Below are 18,861 nucleotides of genomic sequence, written 5' to 3'. Positions count from 1 at the left end.
TTTATGTTGAAGATCCCCACTAGCAGGTCTGAACTGTTATCATTGATACCCCATGCATGGACAAACGTGGGTTAAAGCAAGGAGTTAACCTCAGAGTCAAGAGAATCAAGCTGACTTAGGGTGCAGATCATTTCTCTTGATTTATACCACAAGTTTCAAAGAAAAATTACAGCAAAAGCAATTCCTGGAGAAATGTCAAGTCACAAAATTTATATTCTCAGCACACAAGAAACTCTTCATTCTGGCCCATGTTGGCTGCCTCCTTCGTTTTCTCAGATTGAGTTTTGGATGATGGTCATTCCTCCAGGTCTTTAATTTGTTATGAAGACATTGCCAAAAACTATTTCCCTCCATGAGCCACTCTGAATAGATTTACTACATTAAATTCACTATGGATTGCAAACCTGGCTTCCTTGATGTGAAAATGACCAAAGAGAAATAAGAGCTTGGTCATGGGGCAGACGATTCTAAATAGGAAAGAACAGTATAAGAAGACTGACTTGCTGATAAATCCCAAAGTTTTGGAACTATGTAGTAATCCTTGGCAATTTAAAGAATTGTAAGACATGTAAAACCAAGAGTTACTTTTGGGGAATGCCTCGAACTTCCTTTTGTGATAATCTTGAACAAGGGATGAAGAAAGTGGAGAAAATGCTCATGAACTATATATACTCTAATAGGAAAACAAAACAAATCTTCAAGTAACCATTGCTGACAACAAAAATGATTTCACTTTTGTAGCTACCAAATTTCCATTTATTGAGAAAGACAGATACAAACTTCAAGAGACTCTATTTTCTCAGTAAGGCTAAGGAATATATAAATCAATGAGACAGCAACTTTGAGAAAGACGTATTAGTGAGGATTAGATTACATTTATGAAGAAAAAACACTCTGTGGAACACATGTAGTAGACCACAGAGTAATGAAAGAGTGAGACTGGCAGGGTTCATTCTGCTTATTGAGATGAATTGAAGTCTGATCTGATTCCTTGCTTTCCTCCTTAAAAAAATAAAGAAACTAAATTTGAGGTCTGAAGTGAAGTGTTAGCTGCTCAGTCATGTCTGACTCTTTGTGACCTAACGGACTATAAGCCTGCCAGGCTCCTCTGTCCATGGGATTTCCCAGGCAAGACTACTGGAATGGGTAGAAATTTCCTTCTCCAGGGGATCTTCCCAACCCATGGATCAAAGCCAGGTCTCCCACATTGCAGGTGGATTCTATGCTGTCTGTGCCACCAGAGAAGCCAGCTGCCAGACCATGATCAACGGCTGTAACTATCTTGTCTGCTGCTAGCTATATCTATCTTTAGAGACACAACTAGACTCAAAATACCTTGCGCTGGGACCAAAAAAATGAGATTAAAGACTGTAGACCTTGATGCCACAATTCCTTTTAACTGAATACTGCTGATTCTCTAAGAGACTGGCTTTTCTTAAGAATTTATCATTAAAAATATTTAAGTGGCCCATGTGAGACAGAGGACTGAAATACATTTTCTTCTTCATCCACATTCCTCTAGACAACACAGGAAAAACTACCCAGAAGGCACACTCAACTGGACAGGTGAGATATTTTCACCATCTGGGATGTATGTATGTTACCTAAGCTGTGGAGGTTGTGGGGATGCGGCTCTTTCCACGGGTTCCTGCAAGGAAGTGGAAAGCTTCCCAGTAACAGATAACTGTCTTCATAGCGACTTCACAAAGTCTGGAAGACAAGATCCTCTGGCCTAGAAAACGTTAAGGTTAAGGGCTGAAGAAATGGTGATGAGGGCCTACGAGAATAGATGAGTTTTTATATTTTTATGAATGAAGGTGAATTGTTACATTTACATTGATTTGCTAGGTTATTTCAGTAAGATACACATACAATTTACCATCTTAATAATTTACGAGTGTACCATCCAGTGGCACTAAAAGTACATTCGCATCACTACTTATTTCCAGAATTTTTTAAAAAAGAAACTGTACTCATTAAACAGTAACTTCACATTTTCTCCTCCCGCCACCCCTAGTAATCTCTATTATACTTTTTATCTCTATAAACTTGACTGTTCTACGTGCTTTGCATAAATGGAATAAGACATATTTGCTCTTTTGTGTCTGAGATTTCACATAGTATAACACATTCAAGGTTCATCCATGCTGTAAGCCATGTATCAGTACTTCATTTCTTTTTGTTGACAAATAATATTCCATTGTATGGATATGCCACATTTTGTTTATCCCTTTATCTGCTGATGGACATTTGGGTTGTCTGGATTATATTTTGGCTACTGTGAATAATGCTACAACAAACACTTGTGTACTGGTTTTTGCATAAATATATGTTTTAAATTTTCTTGAGTTTATGTCCATGAATGGAATTTCTGGGTGATACAGTAACTCTATGTTTAACTTTTAGGGAACTGCCAGACTTTCCAAAGCAGCTGCATCATTTTACATTCCCACCAGTACCGTGTAAGAGCGTATGAAGGTTCCAATTTCAACACTTGTTATTATCTTCTTCTTTTTCATTCTAATCTTCCTACTGAATGTGAAGTAGAATCTCATGTGGTTTAGACTTGCATTTCCCTGAGGTCTAATGAAGTTGAGCATCTTTTCATGTGCTTTTATCTTCGTCAAAATAACTGCTTAATGTCCTTGTCTGCTAATTCTAAAATCTGTATCAGTTCTGGATTGGTTTTGATTGATTCATTTTTTAAGTGATATATTTTCTTGCTTATTGGCATGTCTGCAAATTCTTGCTTAGTTGTCAGACATTCTGAATTTTATTTCTTGGGGTCTGGATATTTTTATAATCCTATAAATGTTGTTAAGGTTTGCTCTAGGACATAGTTAAATTACTTAGAAACTGTTGGATCCTTTTGGGTCTTGCTTTTTCTTCATTAAAAAATTAAGATGTAATTTCTATATAACATTGTATCAGTTTTGGGTATATAAATAATGTTTTGAAATATATATATATTGCAAAATGATCACCACAATAAATCTAGTCAACAGCCATCACCACATATAGTTTAATTTTTTTCCTTGTATTGAGAACTTTTAAGATTTACTCTCTTAGCAACTTTCGAATACACAATACAGTCTTATTCACTGTAGTCAACAAGCTGTAACATTACATCCCCAGGCATTTTGACTACCTTCACCCATTTCAATACCCCTCATTCCCAATGTCTAGCAACCACCAGTCTGCTCTGTGTGCTCTGAGGTTTTTGCTTTTAGATTCCACATAAAAGTGAGATCACATGGTATTTGTCTTTCTCTGTCTGAGTTATTTCACTGAGTGTATAATGCCCTCGAGGTTCAAACATGTTGTTGCAAATGGCAAGATTTTCTTCCCTTTTATGGCTGAGTAATATTCCACTGTGTATATAACACCATATATTCTTCATCCATCTATGGACACTTAGGCTGCTTCTATGTCTTGGCTATTGTAAACAATGTTGCAATGAACAGAGGGGTGTATATATCCTTTTGAATTAATGTTTTCACTTCCTTTGGATAAAGGATTGTATGGTAGTTCCTGTTTTGATAATGGCCATCCCAACAGATGTGAGGTGACAGCTCATTGTGGTTTTGAGTTGCATTTCCCCTATGATTAGTGATGTCCTACCTTTTCATGTAGCTGGGCCTTGCTTTTAAGATTTGCTGGGTGGGATCACAGCAAAGTTTGTTCCATGGCTAATTCTTCTCCACATGTGATGCAAGACCTCTCTGAATACTCTACCGAGTGAATCCTGAGGTCTCTCCAGTCTGACCGGTGGGGAGAGGCACTATCTCCAGCTCGGTGGAGCCCCAGGTTCTAACACCTTTCATTCTTCAGGTGTTTCGTTTTGCCCTCCTCAGGCAGTTTCCTCACATGCAGATGTTGATCAGTATTCAGCTCAATATTTGAGATGGAATATGTTCAGTTCCCTCAGGTTTTCTCTCTGGGTAACTCCACTTTCAAATATTCTGTTATGACAGTTCTAGTCACCTGGGTCTCTCTGGACTCTTAGCTCCATTTCCTCAACTCAGCACGGGTGCTGGGCTCTGCCTGCATGCCCTCTCCCTGTACCACAGCCCCGCAGATTCTCAAGGCAGCACGCTGGGACGCACCTAAGGCTCACCTTGTTTCCCGTCTCTCAGAGATCAGGGCCCTGTGTGCGTTACATAGTAACTTGCATATTAGTTGTATCATTTGTCTGCTTTTTGGTTGTTTTTGGCAGGAGAGCAAATCTCCTTCAACAAATTGGTTGGAAGTGAAAGATTTAACTAATTTTTCTCCTGGGTATGGGTTACATGTTCCCATCCCATGAATAGCAACTTCTGATCGGATGCTAGAAACTATGGATTTTACATTATTAAATTCTGGAATTGTTCCATCTTTTCAATGAATGTTGTAATTTCTTTTTAGTTGTTCTCATGTCCCCATCCTCCCTGAGTTCTGATTTCTGTCTCCCCTCAACTCAGCAAGATTGCCAGGCTCAGTCTGGGTTCCCCTCTCGTCCCTGAAGTTTAGAAACTGTCTCCAGGCAGAGAGCCTGAGAGGGGGTGGCACTCGTCTTAGGGATCAAGCCTGTGTTGTCTGCTCTGTTGGAAGACTTATTCCAAACATTCTGCTCAGTTTTCCGGTTGTTACAGAGGGTAATTCTGGGCCCTTCTATTCCCTTATGATCACAAGTGGAAATGATCTGCTGGATCATTTTGATTAGTGTGGTGTTGCTTGTTCATTTTTATAATTCTTTTCATTCTTTCAACAAACATTACATACATGCTTAGCCTATAATCTACTATCTGAAGTTCCTGCTGTCTAAATCTGTTTTCTGTTTCTAATCATTCTCATTCATGGTGGTTTATTTCCTTAAGTAACTCGTGATTTTTTTTTTTTTTAATGAGCACATATTTAGTTGATCTTTATTAACCTGTGAAAAATTTGCATCTACATGTTGGATGTTTTCCTTCAAAGATTATTAGCATATGACTCTGCAAGGAGCCAGGGTATGTTATTGACTTAGAACTTCTTTAGACCCTTTCAGGGTCTTCTCAATAAAGGGTTCTTCAGTTTCACTCCTAGTCACTTTCCTTCCTCAAAGGATGCTATTAACATAAGCCCTGAGGGGAGAGCCTGATTTTCATATGTGCTTATCTCACACCACTTCAGTTTCAGCCCTTGGATGACTCCATTCCTTTTTGCAAAGGTCCCTCACAGTATCTAGGGCACCATGCTTCCAGAAGTAGAAATGTGGATTTCCTACTTTATCTTTAGTTGGTACCCTAAACACATCACCCAGACCTAGAGGTATCGCTCGCCTTTGGGCTTCAACTTTGACTTCTATTTGCAACACCTCTGAATCTAGACTTCCGGCTTTAATACTTCCCCCATGTTTGAAATTCATGTTCCCAAATGCTTATTTGACATATCCATCTGGCAGATGTATCTATTATTTAGAAGGCAATGGCACCCCACTCCAGTACTCTTGCCTGGAAAATCCTATGGACGGAGGAGCCTGGTGGGCTGCAGTCCATGGGGTCTCGAGGAGTCGGACACGACTGAGCGACGTCACTTTCACTTTTCACTTTACTGCATTGGAGAAGGAAATGGCAATCCACTCCAGTGTTCTTGTTTGGAGAATCCCAGGGATGGCGGAGCCTGGTGGGCTGCCATCTATGGGGTCGCACAGAGTCGGACACGACTGAAGCAACTTAGCAGCAGCAGCAACATAACCAAATCAAAGTACGTATTTCTCTTCTTTTTTGTCTTAAAAAAATGTTAATTTGATATAATTTTAGACTTACAAGAATAGTAGAGAGAGTCCCCAATGAATCTTCACTGAGCTTCTCCTAATGTTAATATCTTACAGAACAGTTATTGAAACCAGGAAATTAACATTCTTGCAATGCTATTAGCTAAACTTCAGCCTTTACTCATATTTCCCCATTTTCCAGCAAAATTTTCTTCCTGTACCAATATAATCCCACATTTCATTTAGTTGTCTTGTCTCCTTCAGTTCAGTCCAGTCGCTCAGTCATGTCCGACTCTTTGCGACTGCATGGAATGCAGCACGCTTTCGTTTCCTCTGAACTGTGACCATTTCTCTATCTTAATATCTTCTGTGACCTTGATACATCTGGAGAGTACCAGTTAAGCATTTTGTAGAATTTTCCTCAATTCGGATTTGTCTGCTTTTTTTATCATGAGTACACTGAAGTTATTAATTTTTAAGAAAAAAATCCCATACATGCAATGTGTTGTTCTAAGCACATGGGAAATATTAATCTTGATCACTATTAAAGTGGCATCTGCCAGGGTTCTCCTCTGAATAGTTACTATTTCTCTCTAGTACATATTTAAGAGGGTCTTACGTTGACGCAACACAAAAATCCTGTTTATCTTTAAACTTTCACCACTAATTTTGCCAGTACCAGTGGATCTTGCCTGTAGCAATTATCATTGTGGTGTTCTATGGTGATTTTATACCTCTCTTGTTCTACATTTTAAAAAATTAATTTATTTTAATTGGAGGCTAATTACTTTACAATATTGTGGTGGTTTTTGCCATACACTGACATGAATCAGCCACAGGTTTACACATGTTCCCCATATCAAACCCCCCTCCCACCTCCCTCCCCATCCGATCCCTCTGGTTTGTCCCAGTGTACCAGCTTTGAGTGTCCTGTTCAATGCATCAAACTTGGACTGGTCATCTATTTCACACATGGTAATATACATGTTTCAATACTATTCTCTCAAATCATTCCACCCTTGCCTTCTCCCACAAAGTCCAAAAGTCTGTTCTTTATATCTGTGTCTCTTCTGCTGTCTCACGTAATGGGTCATCATTACCATCTTTCTAAATTCCATATATATGCATTAATATACTGTACTGGTGTTTTTCTTTCTGACTTCTGTCTCTATACGTCCTAGAATTTTTCCTTCTATTAACAACTGTCAAACATTTCAAGTTAGAAGAGATTTTAAGAGCTTGTTTTACAACTGGGAAAATTAAGAATCTATCAAATACATTTTTGCTCATCACTTCCAGTTAATTGCTCTAAAATGTTACATTTCTTACATTCTTTCCTGCTAAAAAAAAATTCAGTGTTTCCCTTTCACCTGACCCTTAGGACACTTGCAGATCCTGTGGTCAGTGTTCCCTGTTACGACAGTCCCTTCCCTGCTGCTCCTGCAGTCATCTTTCAAATAAAATCTCTCCTTATAAAGAAACACAGGAAAAATCTTTAGTGGCCAATATTCATAAGATTTTACCTTGGCATTTAAGGGTTATGAGAATCCAGCTTTTATAGTTCATTGTTCCCATACGCAAAGCCTCTGCTGCAGGCAGGTGAATATGTCCCTCTGAATTTTACTCTTTCTTACATGATTCATTTAGAAGACTCATGTCTTTATCCAGTTCTCTTGAAACTCTACCTCTTTCTCAAAATACAAAATTAAGTTTAAGTATCAATTCCTTTGTCAGTCTCAACAAAGTGAAATTAATTTACCCATCTGGATTTTTTGGCATTTAAATTCTTCTTTGTACTGTGGATATTTTTCTATTTTAGGGTCTTTTCCAAGTTTCCCCAGACAGAAAGCACCTGTTCCATGTTCCCCAGTGCTTAGCACCCTGCCTGACACAGGCAAGCTCAGTAAAGCTGGCTGTAAGGAGAAGTAAAGTCAAGAGTTTCTTACCTTGGTGATGTCTGTGTGATCTTTGAGCCCATTGGTCATGCACCAATATCGCCACACATTCAGGGCATACCGCGTGGCTTTGGTCGTGTTTGGGCTTACTGCACTGGTACATAGATCATTCAAGTCATCATTAATATTAAATACAGGAAATTTGTTGAGCTTAGTAGAATAGGCTAGAAAGAAAAACAATAAAAGGCATTAAAATAATTTGCCATTCCCATCTTTGGAGAATTAAATCTTTGGATCATGTTAAATAACAGAAAACTTCTAGGAGACAACCCTTTAAGAAAAGAAAGTTTCTATCAAGTATATCTATATTAGAATATAGTATATATATATATCTATATATAGAATATAGTATATATATATCTATATATAGAATATAGTATATAATATAGAATATAGTATATATATATATATATAAATATATTTCTAACTTTAAATCATGCAGTATCCTTGGATTTAATCCCCCAAATTTTGCCATATATACTAACTGATGCACTAACGCAGGCATTACAGTAACAGTTGTGGAAAAATGAACAAGGAGAAACAAAGAATGATTCTAAAATTTTCACTGAAAAACATAGCATTTCAACTAGAAAGAAGGGAAAGAAAAGGGAAGACAAGTTATACGTTCTTCCTCTTTACCTTAAGCACATGTAGAACTGTTATTTTTCTGTAATAGTCTCAAAAGTGTTATGTGTCATTCTGGGCAGCTTCAAATTAAATGGTATTAGCATATTTCTTTATTTCTTTTCACAAACTGACAGACAGAGATTTCAACCCTGAATCTACAACCCATCTGTTAGCTCAGAATCTGAATGGAAGGTCAAGTAGAATATTAGGGAAAGAGAAGGGGTACACCAGACAGGCTCTCGTCTGAGAGTGAAAAGATTGTAAATTGTAACTGCTAAATGATTTTAGATGAAGACTCTTCTTTTTCAATGTGTCCACTGGTTGCCAAAGAGACAGCTAAATCTACAACCATTAGCTGGCCTTTCTTCACACTGTGATCTACTAAAGCTGGGCTTAAACTGTTCAAATTGTTGTCTTTCGATAGAAAAAAAAGTCAAGGTAAAAACCACCACAAAGTTAAAACAATGCCAACTTGTACTCTAACCAGTGATTGTGACCCACTTTGGAATGTTTCTGTATTCAAACCAGGCTCAAAAAGGCTGAGAAACAGCAAAACCCATAGCTAACACATTACCAAGGTGATCTGCAAAGTGCTTGTATCTGACTCACCTCGCCTGTCTCTGCTCCCAGTGAGGAACCCAAACCACCAGCCTCCTGTGTTTTCCAGCATCCACCTGTGCCCAAGACACCACATCACCCCCTCCCCACACACCCTGAGAAATCTCACTCAGGTCTTTGTGCCGATCAAACAGCGTGTTTTTTCAATTCCAATTGCAAACTCGTTTCCCTTACAATCCAACTCCCTTATTCTGGCTTTGGGTATGAGCCCCACATTTGCTCTCTTATTCCTTAGAACTAATAATCTAATTTTGCCTGGAAGATCTCTTCAGTTGGTTTATATGCTCCTTAAGACTGTGTCTTCACCCTTTAAGGTGGCTTTGAATTGCTGAACACACAATCTGCTTTAATAAATGCTTAAAGTAAGACAGAAACAATGCTAGAAATGCTTTCCAAAGCAGCTGAGACATGTAGGCATATTCCTCTCACCACCCTCCTAAACTGACATGTAGCTTCTATTATTTCTGGGACTTGCTTGATATTAATGAAAGAATTCTAGTATAAAATTTACTATTATGTCCAGCACTAATTAAATGCTCACTATAGGCTAAGGGTCATATAAATTATCTGTGTCTCTAAGCAATCCTACTGTTATACCTATTTTACAGGTAAGGAATCTGAACCTCATACACTTAGTAAGTTCATCCATCATTAATCCAGTATTTACTGAAGTACTCTCTCTGTACCAGGCACTGTGCTGTCCCAAGTTATGGAGTTGGAAAATATTACAGCCAACTCCTGGTTTGCTCCTGGGTCCTGCTGACTCCACTCTGGTCACTACAGCAAAGGAATCAGGTACTATAGGGATACAGCGTTTAGTAAGGAACACAATTTAGGTACTAGCCATTTGTGCTTCTGAAAAACATCCTTGCCTCCCAATTTACTCAGACTAACCTTCATAAGTCTGATTTAAATAACCACTATAGTTTCACTATAGCTTTTCTGAACAACAATACAAAAATGACTTATTTGCAACACTGTCTAGTCCCTATCACTTTAATATACATAGGAGTAGAAAAGAGTACATTGCAAGACAGGATGCCTAAGTTTAATTATTACATTAAACAATTATAAGGGCTTAAATAATTTAGTTTTCTATCACAGAAACAGAGACTGTACACTGACAATGGAAACCAAGTCCTAGTATATAAAGAAACAGGGAAAGAATGCTTGTATGCTTACATAATGGGAAAAGAAATCTGTGAAAATAAAACAGCATACACGGTTCCTTATTGACTGTATTTAAGGATTAAATTATGTCTCTTTAACTGCTTTTTAAAAATTCTGAGTATAAGTTGTAGTGTTGTGGTGCTGGGGACATTTTTAGGAGAGCATCCTCATGAAGAAACAAACAAAAGTAAGAACTTACAGCTGAATACAGGGAAAAGGAGGGACTACTAAAGAAGCCTTTGAATGTTTCCCACTAGAGAATAGGCAAACTCTGAGCTCAGAGTTAGGAGGGGCCGTGGGAGTAGAGCCTAAGGATGGCCAGATCTGAACGATTATCCTACTTTCTATACACAGCTTCCACTTACATCATTTACAGCACAGTGTGTAAAGTGAGTGGATCTGCAGTGGAAGGCTACTACCCCCAAGGTCAGAGAGAAAAGGGGGCACTGCCTAAGGTAACTCTGGGCGGCCCCACTGGATAGAGAGGGGAGAACAGGAAAGCAGCTATAAAAAGTAAGAAACCCCCAACGTGCTCCATCTCTCAGGTAGCACCCCTGCTGCGTCTACACTGGAGAGGGCTCCTGGCTCCCAGCCTGTCTTCTATTTTATACCGTGCAGGGAAGCTTCTTCATGGATACTTCTTTGTCCAGCATTACAGCCGGGTGAAGTCCACCTGCAGAACCCTGTGCTCAACTATTACCCACAAAAGTGAGCTCTGCCCAGGCTCAAACAGGACCCTTGAACATGGTCTAAGGAAATCCCTATAAGCTATCAATGTTAAATCCAGACTTTCATTTTAAAATGTGAGCATACAAACAAGCATCACCTGGCAACTGGGTAAAACTTAAAGGCGTGGAAGTTAACAAGTTATACAAGCAGAGCAACTAATTTCATGTTCCCTATCCTCTACTTGAAAACAGACAATTCAGAAAACCAGAAAAAAAAAAAAAAGAATTTTAAAGATCAATACAGAGGTTTGAGAGGATAATGCATACTTAAAACAAGAACAGTTCTTATTGTAAAAGGAAAAGAGAACCAAGGGGAAAGGGGGTGGGTGGGAAGAACTGGGAGGTTGGGATTGACATATATACATTATTGACACTAGTATAAAATAATTGATGAGAACATACTGTATAACACAGGGAACTCTAATGAATGCTCTGTGGTGACCTAAATGGGAAGGAAATCCAAAGAAGAGGGGAGACATGTACATGTACAGCTGATTCACTTTGCTGAACGGCAGAAACTAACACAACGGAAAGCAACTATACTCTAATAAAAATTAATTTTTTTAAAAAAGGAAAAGAGAAGAACAAGAAAGATCCTGGAAAGTTTAAATGATGGAAAAACACATTTTAAAAATCCTCCGAAGAGCTGAGTATTAGAATGAACATGGCTAAAGGACAAATTAGTTACTAGGAAGCACTTTTCCATGAAGGGCAGGCAAAGTAGTAAAAAACTGATGAGAGTGAAGCTAAGAGGCATACAAGATAGACTAATGAAACTAAAAATCCATCTTATAAGAATTTAAAAGAAAAAGTTAGAGAACAGGATAAAATAATCCAAGACATATGAAAACCCCATTGATCAAAGACAGATTTTAATCCTTAGAGTGTTAAGGTTCATGAACTGTCTAACACACACATTGAAAAGACACATAAACATATCTTGGTGAAATTTCCAAAGCTTGAGAACAAAAAGAAAACTTTGTAATCTTTCTAGAGCAGGGGCTGTGGACAGCCACTGCGACAGTAACAAGAATTAGATTTTTCAGCTGTGATACCAAATACTAAAATACATTGACTCAAGTCTACTCAGAGTTGTGAGGGAAAACAACCAAAATTAAGAATTCTATTACCTAACTAAAGTATCACTTGAAAAAGAAAGGTATTATCAATCATAAAGAGAGTATCATCCAAACATCCTTTCTTAAAAAAAAAAAAGGTCATGGATATTTGCAAACAAAAGAAAAACTGAATCAAAGAGAGGGAAAGATATTGGGTACAAGGTATAGTGAGTGAGAAGCAAATAATTTACTCCTAACGCTAGGTAATGTGGCAACTGAGCTCAACACAACTGTTAAGACTGTGAAAAGAGATGGGGTGTGATGGAACAAAATCTTGAACTAAAATTCCCCATAATTTCAATAATAAGGGAAAAAGAAGAGAAGAAAGATATTAAAAAATATGATTAGGATCTCATCCTCTTTGGGAAGGATAAGGAACAAAGAAGAAAAAAAGGGAGAGATGACCAATGTGAATTAATTTTTATATTAAATATATATATTTAAATTTGTTAAAAACAAAAAAAAACATGAAAGAAATTAACTATTAGAATGTATTTTCAAATCAGAGAGTAAATAAAAGGTATTAGCCAGAAAAAGTTAAACAAAAACAGAAGTCTAACATCTGCAACCTATCAAGCAAAACTTGAGACAAATTAAAAACAAAATAAGGAACCAAGAAAGCAAGTATTATGTAAAGAAGACATACAGATGGCCAACAGGCACATGAAAAGATCCTCAACATCACTTATCACTAGGCAAACGCAAATCAAAACCACAATGAGATACCACCTCACACCTGTCAAGAAGACAAAAAACATAAGTGTTGGTGAGCATGTGGAGAAAAAGGAACAACTGTGCCCTGTTGGTGGGAATGAAAACTGGTGCAGCCACTGTGGAAAAGCACACTTGTTCTTTTAGACATAAAGCTTATTGCACACTTAACAGACTACAGCATAGTATAAACATAACTCTATGCACTGGGAAACCAAAACTCTACAATTTATCCCGGAGAGTAAATAATGCTTAAAAAAGCAAGGCAATTATTGCTTTCACATTTTTAGATCATTATGAATTTCAATAAAGCAAAAAATATTCAGTCTGAAAATGTTTGCCACCAAATTCAATGTTTTTTTAAAGATTACTTTTTAGATATAGTACCAACATTAAATATTTTATACATATTAGTTATTTTTAGTAATTTGAAACCTTCTTAGAAAAGATTATCATTAATTTAAAATAGATGAATAAAACTTTTAAAAAGAAAACATTTTCTGACTTGTAGGGTAAATATTCCTCAACTTAAATTCTAATATTCTTCCCCTACTGGGAAAATAAAATTTGTTACATTTTAAATGCTTAACTTGTAAACACATTTAAAGATGAATCCCTTGTGTCTAGAGTTCTAAAAACACAAACTTAGTTATAACTATTTATAAAGTAGTTTCCAATACAATTTAAAGTATTATAATACAAAAATACAGTAATTATTTCTATTAGGAATATTCAGCTTTCTATGAATAAATACTTTGGGAGACTATCCACAGATATGGAAGAAATTTATTTGCACTTTTGCAAAATAATGAACTGTGAGAGAGAACACTATATTTTCTGGGGATTTATTAAATAATCTTAGTGACACAACAAGGATGTGTGAAACTGATAATTATAATCATTTTGAACAACCATTCCTATTCCAAAGAACATTGTCAAATGTGCTAAATGCAACAAATTGCACACAGAGAATTGTATCTGAACCGAAAAATTTTCCTAAAAATGAGGAAGTCTAGAACCTGACATCTACTTAGCTTGGCATGACTTCATACAACTGGCTGACACAACTCCACAGATGGACAGAAAGACCGAGTTTGCAGTGGAGACTTCTGCTCCACCAACAGGACTTTTAGGCCTGGGGCTCCAGGAAGCATATGATTAATTAGCTATAAACGCCTTCCGAAAGTGTCTTCCCTACTCAGGAGCTTCGTCCGCAAGTGTCTTCCCTACTCAGGAGCTTCGTCTGAGCACTTGCATGACCTGCCCTCCTCAGTGGTTAGAAAACAACTGACGCAGAACGCTCCGCTCAGTCTGCACTGACTGTAACCTGGGCTAATGCGTGGTGACAGGACAAGTTTTTTTAACTGTGGTTTAACTCGCCTTTTAAACTGTTTGTTGTAGCTATAAAAAATCAGCCAGCTTTGCAGAAAACCATTGAGTAAATGAATGAAGACTAGTCATACCCAACCACAGATAAAACACTAGGATTAAAGCACGCTCTCATTATAGAGACATCACTGATGTTCATTAACTGATTTTATTGGATTTTTTTATTTCTATAAGTTTTAGGCTGTACCAACAAATACTGAAAACGATAGAAAGTCACACTACATTAGAGATAACCATTATCACATAACAGAATAAGCCACTGGGACATAAAACTATAATTTTATTTAGAGCACAGGTACACAGACAAATATGAAGCAAAAACTGAACTGATAAAGATGAAAACATCTTGGTGTTAAAGATCAGTGAGCAGCAAAACAAAAATGAAACCAACAGTATATTCTTAATAACAAAAAAATTCTCCTGTATTATTACAAATATCAAAAGGCAGAGGATTAATTAACCAAGGGTATCACAGTTACACATTTTAAATATTAACAGAAATTTCCCTCTTCCTCAATTCACCTTTCTCTTTCTTCTTTCATATATTATAATTGTAGCAGCTTAAAAAGAGAATTTTAAATATGGTTTGAGTGAACAGGCACACATATGCTTTTTTTCACGTAAATCAATTAAAAGCTAAGTGGCCAGAAAATATACATTCATATTGACAATCCATCAAAAGGGGGGAAATAAATCCATCTTCAAAGAACAGTACTGTATTTTTCCATATGACTTTTCTAAGTATTAACTGTGGTGATTACATTTCTAAACAGATGCTTAGTGTTAAATTATACTAAATTGGTAAATCTACCTTTTTATTCCCGATTAACTTGTAAGTGGTAGAATAAAAAGAATCTTAAAGTCATTCTTCCAAGAAAGATGGAAGAACTTGAGTTGTGTACAGCTTTCATTTTATGAAATCACCGAGTTCTTTACATTAACAAATAAATGAGTTTCTATAAGAGATTCTACTGAATCCAAAATGTTTCTAGTCATCATCTACCAGGCCTATGGGGTTATAAGCTACATTTTCAGGTTACAACAAAAAATGTCCAAACTATGAGGCTAATCTGGCAAATCTATGTCTAACTTTAGCAATGAAATAAAGTTTAAAGTCATGGTGAGAACAAACTCTATACATTAGAAACCTAATAAATATATATGTATTATTTGATTAAAAAGTTGCCCTAGGCATAAAGGCCTCAGGACAGACATACAAAATGTACAAAAGACCCAAAGAGGGCAAATAAACCCAAAAGCAGGACTCAATAAATGTATCCATAGCTATTTAATAGAAACTATTAGTCATCGTTTCAGGACATATCATGCCAGAATCTTTGGTGTTCATATAAACAGAATTCTAAGTACAAAGATCTTGCCTGAAAACTCCAGATGCAGGAAACAAGAAATATTTTTGTGTCACTCCAGAGGCCACTGTACAAGGACATGATTTCTTCAGAACATACATAATTGAATTTCCTTTATTTCTTTGTCACCTCCATTGAGTAACAAATGCTTAAAGCATATTCTGGAGAAAAGGCTCAACATAAAATATACCTTTCTTTTCCTATAAGCAAAGAAGTGGCCGGGGCTTTGATGAATTCATTTTAATATTCTTAGAATTAAACCAGAATTTCAGAAGCAACGTTTCCAAATACAGTATTGCCTGTCACCGACAGTCACACAGAAAGCCTCAATGTAACTCAGAAGACTGTCCCTTTATTATAAAGATATTATAAGTATAAACCCACTGAACAGACAGAAGGAAATCCTGCACTTGAAGTGAGGAGTTTTGCAAAGTTGGTGTGAAAAGGTTCTTTAAGAAGAGCCTTTTTTCTTAACATTTTATGATATTTCCCTTCCATTTTAAGTGAAAGTCACTCAGTCGTGTCCGACTCTTTGCGACCTCATGGACTATAGAGTCCAGGGAATTCTCCAGGTCAGAATACTGGAGTGGGTAGCCTTTCTCTTCTCCAGGGAATCTTCCCAACCCAGGGATCAAACCCAGGTCTCCGCATTGCAAGTGGACTCTCTACCAGCTGAGCCACAAGGGAAGCCCAATAATGTATTAAGTACGTATGCAATTTACCTCCATTAAATTTTAATAAAGTAGAATTAACCCACTGAAATAATATTCTAATGTCACAGTAAGTTGGGAATTGTTGAGGCAAGTCACAAATATCAGGAAGCAAACTAAAGACAGGTGGGCATGAAAGGATTCTGATGGTCATAAGACAACCAGGTATGTTAAGTCTATGCAGATGCTGAATATAAAAGTTAATATTTGGGAACTCTGGGGTTTTCATATTGTTGTTTAGTTGCTAAGTCATGTCTGACTCTTGTGACTCCTTGGACTGTAGTCCGCCAGGCTCCTCTGTCCATGGGATTTCTCAGGCAAGCCTACTGGAGTGGGCTGCCATTTCCTCCTTCAGATCTTCCCAACCCAGGGATCAAGCCCCTGTCTTCTGCATTTGCAGGTGGATTCTTTACCACCTAGCCACCTGGGAAGTTGGGCTTTTCATGGTCCCTTATAAACAAAATGAAAATGCTAAATACTCTTTATTAAATGAAATTCAGACAATATGGCATGATAACCAACAAAGATAATGTATCCGCCACCACAGTCTTCTGTTATTATATTCTTCAACCTAAAATACCTAGATCAAGGGAAATTATGCTGCTACACTGACATTCTATGGAATTTCTCTAGTATTGGGGGAAAAAAAATTTACGGTGGGGGGTACTAGGAAAGCTCAGAATTCTTGCTTTCTCTTTTTACAAATGTTTCCCTTTCAAAGAGTTAGGGAAAGTGCAGAAGGAAAGCTGACCTGGAATTATAAATATGAAGCAAGAGTTTGACGTTGGCATCACCTGACAACTACAACATTTCCTTCTGTAGAGGCCACTAAGTACTGGCTCAAAGTATCAAACAGCGAAGTACGTACTTTCACAAGTCACACGTACAAATGTTGACGGGCACAGCCTCTTCGCACAGTTTTTCAGATTAACTACAATAAGTGATAGCAGCAATGGTTAACAATTCCACATAAACACCACAAACACACATATGAAAGAGCACCTACAACAACATGCAAAATCTCAACAGTGACATCACAGAATATACACAATGCATAGAGACTGTAATGGTTTTTGGCAAGATGGTGTTTTTTTTTTTTGTAACAAATACTTTATAAAACAAAATTCTTTTGTTATAAATGCTATTTAAAAAGTTGTAATATAATGAATTGTAGATATAAAAGTTCAGTTAATCTGAGTGGATAATACTAAAATGAAACTTCTACTTCATCCAGCATAAATAATCAATTATAAATTAATTTCTAGTGGAAGTATGCTAAGGTATTTGATTTATAAAATTTAAGAATCACAGAAAGTAAACAGGCATAAAAATCACTTAAATACAGTATGCACAAATACTGTTAGGACTCTATATTGCTGATTCTTCCTAATTCTACTTACCACAAATAAATAAACTATGCCAAAGCATTTTTAAAGCTCCTTAAAATGAGTGTATGACGGAAAAATGTCTAAGTCCAGTGTAACACCAAGAACATTAGAACCCTAGAAAAATCCAACTCTGCATTCAAAAGACAAATAATTCCCCTGTACCTTTTAACATCTTAGAATTTCATCTTTCATTGTCAACTATGATCTGGTAAATATAACTTACAAAATAAAAATTTGTGAGATTTAAAGTATACTTGTTTGAATCCTTGTTTAGAAGAGTAATGTGGATAATATAGAAATTTACAAACAGTTTGTATCTGTGGATCTTCCTGCTGTAGGCCTCTTTCATTAGTTCCCATTTTCCTTCCCCTGTCTATCTCTAAATACATTTCACAAACATCCTAGTCATGTTGATAAAAATTTAATCGTTTTGATTCAAGATGTCCCAACCCTCTAAGACGATTTTACCTACAAACTAAAAACTTTCCAGGCTAAAAAAGAGCACAGTACATTAAAAAACCCAATAATACAGATGCTATATATCTGGATAGTCAAAAGAATATCACTTTAAATAAAAAGTTACTTTTTTAAGTTCATAATCTATGACTGGAATTCACATATTTGAAAACTATAGTTTGTTTCTCCTCTAGAAATGAAAACTGAATATAAATGGGGTAGGCTGAAAGATGTTAAAAGATGACTGATTATATTTAAGGATTATCCCATCAAATCTCAAAAGAAGTTGCTGTAATCCAGGTATAACATTATACAATGAAATGTAAAAGTTCACATGCAAAATAGCCTATTTGGAAACTGGCAGTTTGAATCTATTTCTTAATAGAAACTTGAGAGCTTAAAAAACTATTAAAATTTTCAAAACAAGAAAAGGATACCGCTTCTTACTCAGTGGGAATGTAGGGTTGTTCTTCCTAAGCCCTATCTACAGACTGGAAGTCAGGGTGTCTGGATTACACTTCGGCTCTAACAAAGTGTGTACATCTAGGTATTCATCTCAACTCTCTGGGGCTGTTTCTCTCTTCTATAAAACAAGAGGGATGGATTAGATGAGATGTTTCCAATCTTATTTTCCAGCCTGGCACACAAGAAGGATATGCAATAGAGGTAGTTCATTCAGTCTAGTGAGTCTCCAAGTAAGAAGTTAGGAGCACAGGGAACATGAGAATTCCTGGGGGATCTGTTTTAGAAAGTGCTCCCTATGCAATCTCCATCCATCTGTTTGCCCTCCCTGCCCCCGCCTCCTAAGAAGACATGGTGACTCCTCACAGCACTGAAAATCACCAGGCCTGATGATCCTAGGTCCTTTCCAGGTCTGCTGCTGCTAACTC

At 36.9% G+C, this 18,861-nt stretch overlaps 1 protein-coding gene across 5 annotated transcripts in view; it reads right to left on the bottom strand.

Annotated features, from left to right (window-relative positions):
* Nucleotides 1-18,861, bottom strand: part of KIAA1958 (KIAA1958 ortholog) — a 129,811-nt gene that overhangs the window by 8,635 nt on the left and 102,315 nt on the right. For all 5 annotated transcript variants that reach the window (XR_015132137.1, XR_015132135.1, XM_086315970.1 and 2 more), the window contains one exon: nucleotides 7,681-7,853. Coding sequence is in view for 3 of the 5 variants with exons in the window: in XM_086315970.1 (XP_086172096.1) it covers nucleotides 7,681-7,853 (173 nt within the window). In the remaining 2 variants the exon portion in view is untranslated. The remainder of the gene's footprint in view (nucleotides 1-7,680; nucleotides 7,854-18,861) is intronic.

Source organism: Bos grunniens, chromosome 8, assembly GCF_055505025.1.
Source record: "Bos grunniens cultivar Pamir isolate PY7600 chromosome 8, Bosgru_T2T1.0, whole genome shotgun sequence".
In the NCBI taxonomy this organism is placed as follows: domain Eukaryota; kingdom Metazoa; phylum Chordata; class Mammalia; order Artiodactyla; family Bovidae; genus Bos; species Bos grunniens.
This window is presented reverse-complemented; position numbering and strand designations above follow the sequence as displayed.